This window comes from Orycteropus afer, unplaced genomic scaffold (assembly GCF_000298275.1).
Source record: "Orycteropus afer afer isolate SDZICR_OR568_19922 unplaced genomic scaffold, OryAfe1.0 scaffold01138, whole genome shotgun sequence".
In the NCBI taxonomy this organism is placed as follows: domain Eukaryota; kingdom Metazoa; phylum Chordata; class Mammalia; order Tubulidentata; family Orycteropodidae; genus Orycteropus; species Orycteropus afer.
The window spans coordinates 101,680-117,119 of NW_006922725.1; the positions used below are offsets into that span (position 1 = coordinate 101,680).

Below are 15,440 nucleotides of genomic sequence, written 5' to 3' on the forward strand. Positions count from 1 at the left end.
GGTTCAACTACTCGGTCCCTCTGGGTAGCTGGCTGTGACCAAGCAGTGACCACAACCTTGCCCCTTGTCAGCTCTACAATACACCTGGGAATTCAGATCATACACATAAACTTATAGGACCATTGTCTGCCAACCCTATACATGTTCTTGGGTACACTCCCTGCTTCATAGACATACCTATAGTTCAGCCTGTCCACTCATCTATCCACCCGTATACCCATGTTTGCCTTCACTGACAATGCAGTACTGTATGTGCAAAAGGGTTCAAAAGGCTGTAAATCTTTACAGAAGTAGATTGATCCATCTTCCTTTTTTGGAGTGGCTGGTGGGTTTGAATCGCCAGCCTTCTGGTTAGCAGTCAAAATGCCTTAGGCACTGCGCCACCAGATCTCTTTATGATATTCTGGCCCTGTGATTGTGAGTCATATTGTAAATGACACTATATCCTTGTGACTCAGTGGAACTATGTTTAATGGGTGTATCACTGGGTATATTAATGTGGTTTGGTGATTGTTGTGTGAGGCTGTATGTGAAATGGTATAATTGGCATTGTGTGATTTTTGGTCTTTGAGACTGCGTGACCACATTTGCAGGTGTGTGTAATATTGTGTGGTTATATGATAATATGTGAGGCTGTGACTGTGAGTCTATGTGACTGTGTATGACCAAATTTTCTGGAGTGGGATAGTATGTGATTGGGTGTATGAATTTGTGTGACCCCTCAGTTATACCATAGTGTATACCATGTGTCTTTGTGATTGAGTGGGTCCATTTGTGATTGGTCATAGATGAGAGACTGTATGGCTATGTGAGAGGCCATGTGACTGGCACAACATAACATAACTAATACCTTGTGCTGATGGTACATCTGGGAGGTCTTGACAACCACTCACTCTTGTTTTCACCCACCCTCTTTGCACTCTATCCTTCCCCTAACCCAAACCAAACCAGTTGCTGTGCTTCATAGGGTTTTCATTGGCTGATTTTTTAGAAGTAGATCACCAGGCATTTCTTTAGAATTGCCAACCTTTTAATTAGCAGCCAAGCTGTTAACCATTTCACCCACCCAGAGACTCTGCATCCTTCCACTATACAAAGAGGTTTCATGGCTCCCTTCTATTCACAGAATGGGTGCCCAGTTCCTTACCTAAACCCTAGTCTGGAATCTAAGGCTTTTTCCTCTCTACTCTGCCCCCACCTGTCTTCTAAAACACCACATACCATCCCATGCCCAGTCATCCCTGAGGAGAGGGGAGGGCTCACTGCCTCTCAGACTGAGCCTTCTCTCCCAAATGTGATCATCATCTCCACCAGGGCCAAAGACAGAGGTTTAGGGGGCCCACAGTGATGGAAGAAGGATAGTTAGTGCAAAAAGGTCTTTTTTCTGAATTTGCTGCTTGCTCTTTGAAAGTTGTTCCTGTGGCACCCTGCCAGTTAATGGTAGCACCTGAACTTTTGGTGCTGGATGTGTGAGTATGGAAGTAGAGGAGTATAGTACAGATAAGTGAGAAGCTTGGATTTTAAGAGGCAAAACTTTTGCTCATGAAATACAATTTTATCATTTTCAAGCACACCTATCTATACAAAATTATAACCAAGAAAGTCCAGATACCCTCAGGGCCTTACAAAAGGGAGTAAATAAAGACTAATTTGTGCTCAGCCTACTCACTGTGGCATGAATTTCAGGGTGCTCACTCTGCCCCCCAAGCCTGGTTTAACTCCTTGTTCACATACATGGAATCAATGTACTAATCACAAAGAACTTTTATCTATTTATGAAAACAAAGCCAGCCACAGCCCTGGTCCTGACCCCCATTTGAAGGCTGGGGTAGGGGCATCCTAGAAAAGTTATGTGGCCAGAAAGGGACCTCATGGAAGCGCAGAAGAACCCAGATACCTGCAGGGACATACAACTCCCCGGTCCTCTCTAGAGTGTAATCAGCCACTTCAAATCCAGTTTCTCCCTTTCTGCAGGGCTGCACCAGGGAAACCGGATCCTGGTTAAGAGTTTGTCCCTTGACCCTGGCCAAAGCCTTGAGCCTCATCCAGAAGGCCCCCAATGGCTTCGCTCAGATGCAGGCCCTCCAAGTGAAAACCCTAGCCAGCGTCCTTCACCACTGAAGCGAGCACCAGGCCCAAAGCCACAGGGTAAGTTGTTCCAGAGAAGGGCAGAGAAATGTAATGGCCCAGGGGAGGGAGAAAGGAGGAAGTTGGCCAGTGGCAGAGAATAGGGCTTGTTAGAAGGACAGAGAAGCACCATGGTCCACGGGACAGTGCTGCCTACCTCTAGGGGGCAGAGGGCTGTGGCCTGGGGTTAATGTATGCACACTAGGATCTCACTTAAGGCCTGTTGTGTGCCCATATTAGGCAGAGGTAGAGACCAGGGGTTTGTGGGGGGGGAGTGTGGACTGGCCATGACAACTACCTCCAAACCCAGCTCATTGAGGTCTCTGCCTCTCTCTTCCCCATCTGTCTCTCTAGTCCCCCCAAAGCCCAGCTACCTGCAGATGCCTCGGATGCTCCCTCCATCTGAGCCCATTCCCCCTCCGCCTTCACGCCCACTGCCCGCAGATCCCCGAGTGGCCAAGGGCCTGGCCCCTAGGGTGGAGGCTGGCCCCAGTTCTGCAGCAGTATCTTCACTGATTGAGAAATTTGAGAGGTTGGTCTGGTCCCCTGGGGGTGAGGATGGGCCTGGGACAACAATGGGACTGCAGGAGCTCATGCTTTGTCCCTATATATGTCCACCACCTATCTCAGAGAGCCTGTGATTGCTGCTGCGGATAGGCCAGCCTCTGGCCCCAGCCCAGGTCCCACAGAGCCAGCCATGTTGCCACCACCACCCCCACATCCACCAGTGCCCCAGCTCTCTGAGGGCGAGGCCTCCCGCTGCTTGTTCCTGCTGGCTCCTGGGCCCCGGGATGGTGAGAAGGTGCCCAACCGGGACAGTGGAATTGACAGCATCAGCTCACCATCCAACAGTGAGGAGACCTGCTTTGTCAATGATGACGGGCCCCCTAGCCACAGCCTCTGCCCCGGGCCTCCTGCCCTGGCCAGTGTGCCTGTTGCTCTGGCTGATCCCCACCGGCCTGCCTCCCAGGAAGTTGATAGTGACCTGGATGAGGAGGATGATGAAGAGGAGGATGAGGAGAAGGACAGAGAAATCCCAGTGTCCCCAGTGGAGAGACAGGAGTCTGTGGAGGTACTTATCCATGTTCACCAACAGGCAAGACTATGTAGAGAAATTAGGAGCCTGGCTTTTACATTTGGTTCTTCCCCTAGCTCAGTATTTCCTGAAAGAGGGCATTTTCTCCATTTTGGGAATTTAGCTTCCTTGGTCTCCTGGTGATAAATACCAGTAGCAAGCCCCCATACTCTACATCCACCAGAATGACTACCAAAATGACCATCACAGTTCCAAATGTCTTATCTTCAGCAGAGGACCACTAACACTGGATAGGCCTGTTCCCCCATCTTGAAGATAAGTATCCTGTTGGGGGTCTTTAAAGACCTGTTCCATCTAGAAAATCCCATAACTCAGTAGCTGTGTGACATTGGACAGTTCTGTTCCCTCTCTGCTCTTCCATAAGCCCCTGTCTTATTATAAAAAGGAGATGGAATGAAATTAACAGTGCTGTCACCCAGAGAAACTTTCCAACAGCTGGCAGAGAGGCATGAGAACTAGAGCATCACAGACACAGCTGAGGCAATGGAGAGGAAGTGTCTTGATAGCAAAGACCCGTTGCTCTGCCCTGGCAGGCCAGTATTTCTTCACAAGGCATCCTTGCACTTGAGTTAGGTCTCAGCCAGACTATTTGTTTCACCAGAAGCACACTTAGGTGTGGGGGCTGAGGCCACGGTCTGCTGGAATGGTAGGTACTTACCAAGGATACGTCTGACAAATAGGAAATTGGGCCAAAAGGCAATGCATTTTATACATTTTCATACTCTTTTAGGTTTTCCTTACATCCCAGGTACTCAGCAACCCTTTGCTGACAGTGAACTGAGAAGGCAAATAAACAGATAACTAACAATTATAGAATACTTAGTCTGTAGTTTGCTATGTTTAATATATATCAAATCATTTAATTGTCCAAACTACAAGTTGACTTAGGGCCTATTATTATCTCAGTTTATAGGTGAAGATAGTTAAATACAGAGCAATTAAGCAATTTATGCAAGTTAGTGACTGACAGAGTTAGAATTTGAACCCAGGAGGTCTAACTTTCCAGCCTACATGTTTAACCACTATACAGAGCTGAATGTATAGAGAGAATAAATAAATGAGTACATGAGTGCTAGGTGAGGGAGTGCATGTCATCAGAATTGAGGGGTAGCTTTATAATATTTTGAGCAGTCAGGGATGAAACTGGAGGATTTATGGGTCTAGAGATGGGGGTCAGGGTTATCTTGGGGTGCCATCAGATTTGGAGTAGCATTTGAACTATTCAGAGAATTGTGGGGACTTGAGGGTTAGGGTTAGGATAGAGGATGATGGGTCAAGGATCACCTCTTCTCCTTTCCAGTTGACTGTGCAGCAGAAGGTGTTCCACATTGCCAATGAGCTTCTGCAAACTGAGAAGGCTTATGTTTCCAGGCTCCATCTCCTGGATCAGGTGAATGGCCTCTCAGGAACCCCAAGATGTGGTATGGGTTCCAAGGACGAAGTGATAGGGCCTGAACCCAGCTTCACCATTGGGATAAGAATTAAGAGGTGGTAAGGCTCCTCTATGACCTTGACCTCCATTCTGTCCCTGAGGCCACCTCAACCCCAAGCTTGATGGTACATCCTTCAGTCTGACTGTAACACTGACCCTAATGCCAACTCTGTCTGACCCAGATCCAGAATTTACCCCTGGCTGTGAACTAGACCCTGAATTTGGTTGTAACTCCAAATCCACTAGAATGTCAGTTCCCTGTAGGCAGGGAATTTTTTCTGCTTTGTTCACTGCTCTATCCCAGCCTCTAGGACAGTGCCTGGCAAACAGTAGGCAGTGTATTTAATTCTGACATTTTCTCTGACTCAGTCTAATTCTGACTTTGACACTGATCCTTAATTCTCATTGTACCAATGCCTAACTCCAGGTCTTAACCTTGACAACCTGAAATCCAACCCCATACGTAACCCTAACTCCATCCCCTCTCCCCTTAATATCAAGACCAGTGCTGATCCCAAAGCTCCAGAAAGCTGCCCCCAAACACTGCCCTCATCTTCAAGTCCTCCATTCCCAAGCCAAGCCCCAAGCCCAGCTGGGCTGAATCTTCCTGCCCTGCCTCACAGGTGTTCTGTGCCCGGCTGCTGGAAGAAGCTCGGAACCGCAGTTCTTTCCCGGCCGACGTTGTCCATGGCATCTTCTCTAACATCTGCTCCATCTATTGCTTCCACCAGCAGTTCCTGTTGCCAGAGCTAGAGAAGCGCATGGAGGAATGGTGAGGGGCCCCAGGCCTAGGCTATCTGCCTTCCTTACACTTGCACACCAGGCCCAGATGTTTGTACAGGAGTTCATATCCTGACTGCCCTCTCCTACTGCCTTTCACAAAAATAACCAGGCTTAAGCTCTGTCTTCTAGGTCCTCCTGATCTAATGTGGAACACAGACCAGGACTCAGATGATTACAGCAGAATGTTGTTGTTGTTACTGTTGTTGTGATTAGGTGTCACTGAGTCAGTTCTATCTCATAGCGACCCTGTGTACAACAGAATGAAACACTGCCCGGTCCTGCACCATCCTTACAGTCGTTTCTGTTTGAGCCCATTGTTGCAGCCACTGTGTCAATCCATTCTCATTGAAGATCTTCCACTTTTGCGCTGACCCTCTAGTTTACCAAGCATGATGCCCTTACCTCCTGGTAAAATGTCCTAAGTACGTGAATTGAACTCTCGCCATCCTCGCCTCTAAGGAGCATTCTGGCTGTACTTCTTCCAAGACAGATTTGTTTGTTCTTGCAGTCCGTGGTATATTCAATATTCTTCACAATACCGTAATTCAAATGCATCAGTTCTTCTTCAGTCTTCCTTATTCATAGTCTAGCTTTCGCATGCTTATGAAGTGACTGAAAATACCGTGGCTTGCGTCAGGCACACCTTAGTCCTCAAAGTGACATCTTTGATTTTTAACACTTTATGGAGGTCTTTTGCAGCAGATTTGTGCAATGCAATACACATTTGCATTGTGTGACTGCTCCTTCCCTTGGCATTGATTGTTTGTGGATCCAAGTAAAATGAAATCCTTGACAACTTCAGTCTTCTCTCCATTTATGATACTCCTTACTGGTCCAGTTGTAAGGATTTTTATTTGCTTTATGTTGAGGTGTAATCCATCTTCATCAGTGTTTCAAGTCCTCTTCACTTTCAGCAGTAGAATAGTATAGCCTTTAAGAGTGTGAGATCAGGAACCAAATTGGCTTGGTTCAGTTTCCACCTGCTACCACTTGCTAGTTTTGTGATGTTGAGCAAGTTTCTTAAGTTGCTGTGCCTCAGTTTCCTCATCTATAAAACAAGGATCATAATCATGGCCTACCCCATAGGGTTGTTTTAAGAATTAAATGAGTTGGTAGATGTAGAGAGCTTAGAACAGTACATGATAAACAGCTACTTGATAAACATGAGGTGGTGTTTATTTTTATCTGCTGTGATAGAGGTGGGAATGGGAGGCTGTGGGAATCCAGACAGATGGACCTAACCTAGCCTGTGGGTTAGAGGAGGCAATGCCTGAGCTGAGGCCTGTGGTGGAAGGGCAGGGTTCATAGGCAATCTGTTGGCCTCCAGGCTCTCATCTTTCAATCTGTCCTTTAGAATCTATACCACCTGCCAGAAGGTTCTTTCTAAACAACCGTTCTTTCTAAACAACAATAAGACCATGTCACGCCCCTGCTTAAAATCATCTCCTTGCTTCCCACATCCATAGTATAAAGGCCTTGCCTGCTTCATTACCCAGACTTATCAATTGCCACTCTGCCTTACTCATTCGCTTCTAGTAACACCAAATTGTTTAGTTTCCTGCAAACACCTTGCTGTTTGTCACTTTGGTGGCTTTACTCATTCTGTTCTCTCTGCCTATAAATCTCTCTCAACTGCTTTTGACTGATTAGCCCTGATTGATCCTTCAGGACCTACTGCAGGCCTCACCTCCTCCAGGAAGGCTGCATTGATCCCCAGGCCAGGTTAGATCCCTTCTTCTGGGCTTTTCTTGTCCTTATCTGGACACTGTAATTGGAAGGTGTCTGTGCCCTATCCTGCCTCCCCAACAGACTTTTATATAAAGTGGGCTGGAATCAAGCATGGTCTTTGTGTCTCCTCCACCAAACTGTGAACCTTGCAGGATAAGACCAGACCTGGTTCCTGTGTCTCCCTTACCAGACTGTGACTCTTGAGGGCAGGACTGGGCCTGGTCCCTATGTCTCCCCAACCAGATTGATTTCTTTGCCTCTTCCATAAAACAGTGACTCTCTTAGGGCTTGATTTCGTGTGACTCATTTTTGTATCCCCAGCATCACCCAGCACAAAGCTGGGCATGGAATCAATCATTAGTGAACAAAGTGGCCCTTGTATTGTAATAAGGCCAGGGCAGGTATTATAGGACATCTTTCCTGGTGCTTGAGCAGTGCAGAGTTGGGATAGGTGGCAGCCCAGGCAGTGGTCTTGAGCCTCTTTGGTTAATGGGCCTTTAATATAAGCATCATATCCAAAGAAGCAGACTGGCTGAGAAGTGGGTTTCCAGGCCAGAAGTGAGAATAACTGCTTGGTGCTGGAGACCTGTGAAGCAAAGTTCCAGGGGGTGGGGTACAAGAATTGGTAGGACCATGTCAGCCCTGGCTTCCACTCCAGGGACCGCTACCCACGCATTGGAGACATCCTGCAAAAACTGGCACCCTTCCTCAAGATGTATGGCGAGTATGTGAAGAACTTTGACCGGGCTGTGGAGCTTGTCAACACCTGGACAGAGCGCTCCACCCAGTTTAAAGTCATTATCCATGAAGTGCAGGTAAGTGGGCAAGCCAGATGGGGCAGACATAGGGAGGGAAGGTCTGCAGGGACCTGATGGGGGCTTGGCAACCAGATCTGAGCCCCCTCTGTTTCTGCTTGTCACAGAAGGAGGAAGCCTGTGGCAACCTGACACTGCAGCACCACATGTTAGAGCCCGTGCAGCGCATCCCTCGCTATGAGCTACTTCTCAAGGACTACCTGTTAAAGCTGCCCCATGGCTCCCCAGACAGCAAGGATGCCCAAAGTGAGTATATGCACTTGACTCTCCCACACCCCACTGTGAATCCCACACTCCATTGTGAATCCCACACTGATCACCCTAAGCCAAACAACTGAGGCAGGACTCCAAGACTTAACTCACAGGGTAAGCCCGCTAACTAAAATCCCTTTCCTGAGCCACAAGATTGAGATTCTAGAATAGGATTTCCAAACTAAAAGGCTCCCGTGAGGTTCTAGTACGAGACCCCAACATGAACCCCAATTTGAAATTGTTGTCTCAGTACCAAAACAACATTCACAAGGAGCCCCCCAGTTTGAATTCCCTAACTAGAACCACACAGTCTGAGCAGTATGTCCAGAGTGATCCCCTGAAAGGGAGCAATCCAGTCCCTAGGCTGAGACCCCAAGGTTGACTCACTAGTAGACCCTGAATGAAATTGTACCAAGTTCAAATGAAACTGAGCCTGAACCCCAGGGACTGAGCTGTACAGATGGAGCCACCAGGCTAATACCCTAGCTCAGGCCATGAGCCATCTTTGAGCCATCATGAGCCATCTTTACTGAATCACCATGGTTGAGCTCCCCAGAAAGAGCCTTGTCTCATCAAGCCCCTGATTTTCTTTCATGATTTAGAACTCCACTTTGTGTCCTCTAGCACTATCCAGAATGAACCTGCCAAACAACCTCCAAGTATAATCAGAGCTCTACTATAGAATCAATCCTCTAGAACTGAGCACCCTAGACTAGACCTCACATTTTCTGCCTCCCAGAGTTGTATCTCTCAACTGACATACCTCCTCCCCAGACTGGATCCTTAGACACTGAACCATTAGAAAAGGGTTTCATTCTGATTTCCCCAGTATAAGCTCCACCCTTCATAGGGTCACACCCCAAGATAGAGCCCCCCAGTATCTACCCACACCTTCTCTCTCCTAGACTATTATTTCCATTCATTCAGTCATTCGTGAACTTAACAGCAATTTACCGACTACTTCAATGTTCTGTGCACTGTTGTAGGCACTGGGGATCAGAAGTGAACGAGACAGACAAGGTCCTTGATCTCAAGGAGTATAGATTCTAGTGAGGAAGACAGACAATAAACAAAAGTAATAAATACACAGGAAAATGTTAGGTAGGTGCTAAGTGTAAGTCAGAAGGAGCTCTGGTGGTACAGTAGTTAAGGCATTTGGCTGCTAACAACAAGGTCAGTGGTTCAAACCCACCAGCTTCTGCATAGGAGGAAGATGAGGCAATCTACTTCTGTAAAGATTTACGGCCTTGAAAACATAATAGGGATCACTGTGAGTTGGAATCGACTCAATGGCAGTGTTTTTTGTTTTGTTTTGTTTTGTTTTTTTAAGTATAATTCAGAGAAATAGAAGAGAGTGATGTGACAGTGACTGAGAGGCCTACTATAGTTTGAGTGACCTCTGAATAGAAGACACTGGAATCAAAACCTGAATAGCAAGAAGAAGGTAGCTATGTGCTGGCTGAGGAGGAGCACATTCCAAGTTGGAATAAGTCCCTAAATGGGGGGGGACTAACTTGCATATTTCTGGGTCAAGAAGAGTGTTGTGTAACCAAAGTATGGCAAGTAAAGGTACAGTTGTAGAAGCAGAGTTGAAGAGAGGAGTAAGACTTTGAATTGCAAGGTGACGTGGATTATATTCTGAGTTCAGTGGGAAGTTATGGAAAGGTTTTGATCTGAAGAGCAGAGGGAGCAAGAGTAGGAGCCAAGAGACCAGTTAGAAGGCTTTTTTGCAGTAATCTAAGTGAAAAAGTTGGCTTGGACAAAGGTAGTAGCAGTACAAGTGGCGAGAAATGGTGGGACTCGATATATTTGGAAGTAGCATTTAGAAGGACTAGGGTAGAATGAGACTTGTGAGAAAGAGTCAAGAATGATTCCTAGATTTTTGGCTAGTAGTGATGGTTACTAATATGGGTGCAGGATTTTGATTTTGGACATGTTCAAAGTGAGCCACCAGTTAGATGAGTCTGGAATTCCCAAAAGAGAGATCTGGTCATCATTGGCACGTAGAAAGCATTCATAACCATGGGACTGGCCAAGACCAGGATTGTGAGTATAAATGGAGAAAAGTGGACTCAGGACAAAGCCTAGGGAGGTGGAACCAGCAGAGACTTAGAAGGCACAGCCTTAAAGGTAGATGGCAAACCATGAATGTGTGGGGTCCTAGAAGCCACAAGAAGGGGGAAGTGGACAGTTGTGTCCATGGCTGTTAATATTTCTCAAACCAAGCACTTTGTTACCAAGCTTGGGCTCCTAGAAAGACCTAGACACCTAGAAAGTTTGATAGCTGAGGTCTTCAAACTGACAGAAAGTACCTCCAGATGTGAGCCCCACTGCATCATATTTCCAGATCCCCAGACTGATTCTCCTGCTTTCTGTCTGCCAGACTGAACTCTCTCTGGAACCTGGACCCTAAACTGAGCTCCCCAAACCAGGCTAGCTGGAACTTGGCCTAGACCACCTGTACTAAGCCCAAGACTGAACTCCAAACCAAAATTCCAGACTACTAAATCCAGACCAGGTCCCACTAAAGCTCCCAGACCAAGCCCCACACCAAATTCCCAAATTGTACTCCCTAGCCTGAACCTCCAAATGACATCCTGGACTGAAATTCCTATACTTAATTCCTAGACAGAGCTTACACACACTGGACCTTAGAAATGCTAGTCTTTATCCCATACAAGATCTCTCTAGAGTTCCCCATAGCAAGGCCTCTAGTCTGAGTCCAACAGCATACAAAGCCCTGAACTTGTATGCCCATAGCTTGCCACAGTCCTGTTTCTACCTTCTTCTCTAGGCATTCTCTCCAGCATGCCCCTTACTTTGGAGTCATGAAACGTAGATCGTATAGGATAAAGGGCCTCTGGGAGATCAGTCCTAGCTCTGATGGCAACTCTGCCACCTCCCAGATAGACAATCTAGGACCAGACACCTCCCCTATCTGAGTCTTAGTCTCCTCTCATTGATTAGAAGGGACAATTACTACCTTACAGTTTTGAGGATTAAAGGAGCTAATTTATGCAAAACATATGTTAGTGAGCTCTGGAGAGGGTGATGATAGTACCTTAGCTCTGTCCTAGGAAGCTTTTTGTCTTCTAAGGCATACAGATACAGATATATAAAGGTTCAGTGTGACTAATGGGATCACCACCACCAGTTGCTGTGAAGTCACTTTCAACTCATGGCAATCCCATGTGTACAGAGTAGAACTGCTCCATAGGATTTTCAAGGTTGTTACCTTTCAGAAGCAGATCACCAGGCCTTTCTTCTGAGGCACCTCTGGGTAGATTCAAACCATCAATCTTTTGATTAATAGTCAAATGCTTAACCATCTGCCCCACCTAGGGTCTGACTAGTGGGACAAAGGGAAGCGAAAGATTATCTGAGAACCTAGACAGAAACTCAGGGCAGGCTTACTGGAAGAGGTAAGGTAAATCCAGAAGATTGAGTACAAGTTCACCATATGAAGTAAGACAAGACATGTTTAGGGAAGTACAAGAAGAGGAAGCCAGATCACCAAGGCCTTTGAATGCCAGGCTTAGGGGCTGGGTCTTCACCCTTCAGGTACAAGAGAACCACTGACAGATTGAGCAGAGGAGTGACAGTAACCTGTGTGTGAAATAGCTCCCTCTGGCAGCCAAGGTGGAAAAGATGTTGGAGTTTGGAACCTGGCACCTGAAAGGCATGTTGAGGCTTGAGCTAGGATGGGGCCACAGCCCTTGAGTACCAAGACTTGGTCATGGAGAGAGAGCCTCCTAGGAAAATAAGACTTGGTTGACAAATCATATGAACCCTCTTCAGAAGCACTTGTGCTACTCCATTACAGTCATACTTGCTGAGTGGGAAAATCCAGTACCACAGAGACAGAGTAGGGTGCAGTATAGCTGTAGCTGGGCCTTAAGCATTGGCAAGAGTATGCGGTGATATATAGGGAAATATTTAAAATTTTCCTGTTGATACCTGGTCATGATAGGAAATAGGGAAATACAGAAAAGAGTAAAGAAATAGGAAAAAAATCACTTGTGATTTAAGCACCCAGAGAACAAGCACAGCGACTACTTTAGCATATATTCTTCCTGTTTTTTTTATAATGTGTATTTGCAAAATTGAGATCATACAGTATATACAAATTTGTATCCTTTCTTTCTCCCTTGAAATATGCTGAGTATTTCCCACATTATTAAAAACCTTATATAATTTGTCATGGTTAATATTCTATTTTATGAACATAATTTATTTAAATGAACCCCTACTTTGGGGCATATTTGTTTCTAGTTAGTCACTATTATAAACACTTCAGTGAACATGTATTTGTATACAGAACATGTATTTTTCAGCATATATTCTTATAATCAGAATTACTAAGACAAAGAATTGTTCCTTGTGATTTTTTTTTTTTTTTTTTGGCATCCATGTACTATGATTCTGCTATTGTGTCATTGAAGTAGTTTCTGATTATAAATTATGCTATGAACATCTTTAGGAGCTCTGGTAGCCTAGTGCCTAAGGCACTTACTTGACTGCTAACCAGAAGGCTGGTGGTTCAAACCTACCAGCCACTCCTCGGAAGGAAGGTTAGGCAATCTACTTCCATAGTGATGCCGCTTTGGAAACCCAAGGAGGGGTCGCTATGAGTCAGGTCTGACTCGACAGCACATAACAACAACAACAATATGAACATCTTTGAGGCTGGCACTTTCTGGGATGAGGAGAATGTGGTCAGGCCAAGAGTAGCTGTTCAGGGAAGAAAGGACTTCCCAAGAGCCTTTTCTCTGTCAATCCCCCCATCTGACCTCACCTCACTATGCCCACAGAGTCTCTGGAGCTGATAGCCACAGCAGCAGAGCACTCCAATGCTGCCATCCGCAAAATGGTGAGTGGGATTTACAGTCCTGTGTCTGTGACCTGGGGAGCTTGTTTTACGGGCATCTGAGGAGAGGCTGACAACCCAAGCCCTGCCTTTTGCTCACTATCTTCCACCAGGAGCGAATGCACAAGCTGCTGAAGGTATATGAGCTGCTAGGGGGTGAGGAAGACATTGTCAGCCCCACCAAAGAGCTCATAAAAGAAGGTCACATCCTTAAGCTGTCAGCGAAGAATGGGACCACTCAAGACCGATACCTCATACTAGTAAGTGCCAGGCATGGGGCTGTTGTTGGGCCATGCCCCTACACATACATTGATATTGTATTCACTCAAGACCATCCTCAGGTTAACCATTCTTTCCTCTATTAACTCATTGTATTTTCACTAGATATATGAGGAATTCTTTTCTGTACAGATGAGGTTACTAAGACTTAAGAGAGAAGTGACTTGCCCAAGGTCACACAGCTAGGAAGTGCCTCACATGTCTAGGTTCTCTGCTTGTGACTCCTGTGTCTAATTGAGCTGTGTTTTTTCCCTCTGTCACCTTGAGTCCCCAACAGTAATGTTTAGGAGTACCATAAAGGTAGGAAGCTGGGGCACCCCCCAACCAAGTCCTCTGCACATACATCCCAAATCTTTTCCTTCCTAGTTCAACGACCGCCTCCTTTACTGTGTGCCCAGGCTGCGGCTCCTTGGTCAGAAGTTCAGTGTGCGAGCACGTATTGATGTAGATGGCATGGAGGTGAGTACCAAGAGGTAGGAAATGGGGGCCTTGGTGTTAGGAGGAACATTCTGGCTTTGACCCAAAGTCCGTGTGTGTATCTGTGCAGAGGGTAGGCCTCACCAAGCCCCTTTCTCCCTCCATTCAGCTAAAGGAAAGCTCCAACCTCAATCTGCCTCGGACCTTCCTGGTTTCAGGAAAGCAGCGCTCCCTGGAGCTCCAGGCCAGGTACTTGCCCTTACCTATGCCTTCCCTCCAGCCCCCTCTTCCTTTTAGAGATGCTGAGGCATTCCAGGCCTGACACCAAGCCTACCTTCCTGGGGAAGTGATTGTTCCAGAAAATGGGTAGGTTCTATTCCCTAAAGATGCAGTCTTGCTCTTCTTGGATGGGGATGATCCCTGAGGGCTAGAGGCCACTTGAGCTTAGGGTGAGTACTTTATGATGTGGGGGAAGGCGGCACTCCAGCCAAGAGGGCCTTTTGGGGAATGATTAAGCTCTCCCTGATAAAGCAAGAATTTCTTCTCGTGGGTTTCATTCGAGGAAAAGGAAGTGGGGGATGCTATTCTTAACATGAATAACAAAAACACAGTTTATTCTAGATTCAGAGATTTAAGGAGAAATAACAACCAAATGAAATGCTTGGTCCTTGACAGGAGTCTAGATTGAAGAAGAACAGCCCTATAAGACATTTGTAGGACAATAGGGAAAATTTGAATGTGAATTAAGCATTAGATGATTGATACTGGGGAATCATTGCTAATTTTCTCAGGTGTGGCAATGGTATGGTGGTTACATAGGAGAATGATCTTGGGTTTTGGTGATGTATACTGATGATTTAGTGGTGAATTATTACCATGTCTGTAATTTACTTTAAAATGGTTCATCATGCAAAAATTCCTATATATGGATAAAGTAAACATGGCAAAATGTTAAAAAATTATTGCATCTATATAGTGGACATACAGGTGTTTACTCTACTTGTGCTATCCTGACTACTTTTCTGTGTATTTGAAAATTTTCATACTAAAAAATAACAACATGGGTTGAATGTCTAACCATTTAACAATGGAGGTTTCATATCCATTCTCTACTTGGATGATTTTAATAATAGCTCACATATAATGAACACTTACTCTTGTGCCAGGCGTTGTTTTAGGTGTTTTATATTAAATTTATACTTGAATCCTTACAACAACCCTTGAAGTAGTCAATCAACCCCATTTTACAGATGAGGAAACTGAGAAACAGAAGAGTTACACATCTTGCGCAAGGTCCCCCAGCTAGAAAGGAGCAGAGCTGGGATTGGAGCTCAGGCTGTCTGGCCTCAGAGTCAGTTGTGTTCCTACCCACTGTACATGCTGCTTTCTGAAGGCCCAGGTAATAGGGTGCGAGGTCAAGGTCAGGGCCAGAGAATGAAGGATCTGCTTTTGACAGGCTGCTAGGAAGTGAGAAATGAAAGACATAACTCTCCTTGTTGGGACTATGCAGAGACAGGAAGGACAAATAAATGTGGCCTAGAGGGTGTCCTCCAGTAGGAAGCAAGGTTGGAGTTGGGCCTTGAAGCTCTGGAAGATTCATGGAGACCTGCTGTGGGGAAAGTGAGAACAAAGCAAATGATAGGT

General features: G+C 45.9%; 1 protein-coding gene across 1 annotated transcript in view; it reads left to right on the plus strand.

Annotated features, from left to right (window-relative positions):
- Positions 1-15,440, plus strand: part of FGD1 (FYVE, RhoGEF and PH domain containing 1) — a 46,993-nt gene that overhangs the window by 19,670 nt on the left and 11,883 nt on the right. The window contains exons 2-12 of the mRNA XM_007958809.2: positions 1,975-2,148; positions 2,482-2,659; positions 2,758-3,199; positions 4,524-4,613; positions 5,279-5,427; positions 7,825-7,981; positions 8,089-8,227; positions 13,045-13,103; positions 13,214-13,360; positions 13,746-13,838; positions 13,966-14,045. Coding sequence (XP_007957000.1) covers positions 1,975-2,148; positions 2,482-2,659; positions 2,758-3,199; positions 4,524-4,613; positions 5,279-5,427; positions 7,825-7,981; positions 8,089-8,227; positions 13,045-13,103; positions 13,214-13,360; positions 13,746-13,838; positions 13,966-14,045 — 1,708 coding nt within the window. The remainder of the gene's footprint in view (positions 1-1,974; positions 2,149-2,481; positions 2,660-2,757; positions 3,200-4,523; positions 4,614-5,278; positions 5,428-7,824; positions 7,982-8,088; positions 8,228-13,044; positions 13,104-13,213; positions 13,361-13,745; positions 13,839-13,965; positions 14,046-15,440) is intronic.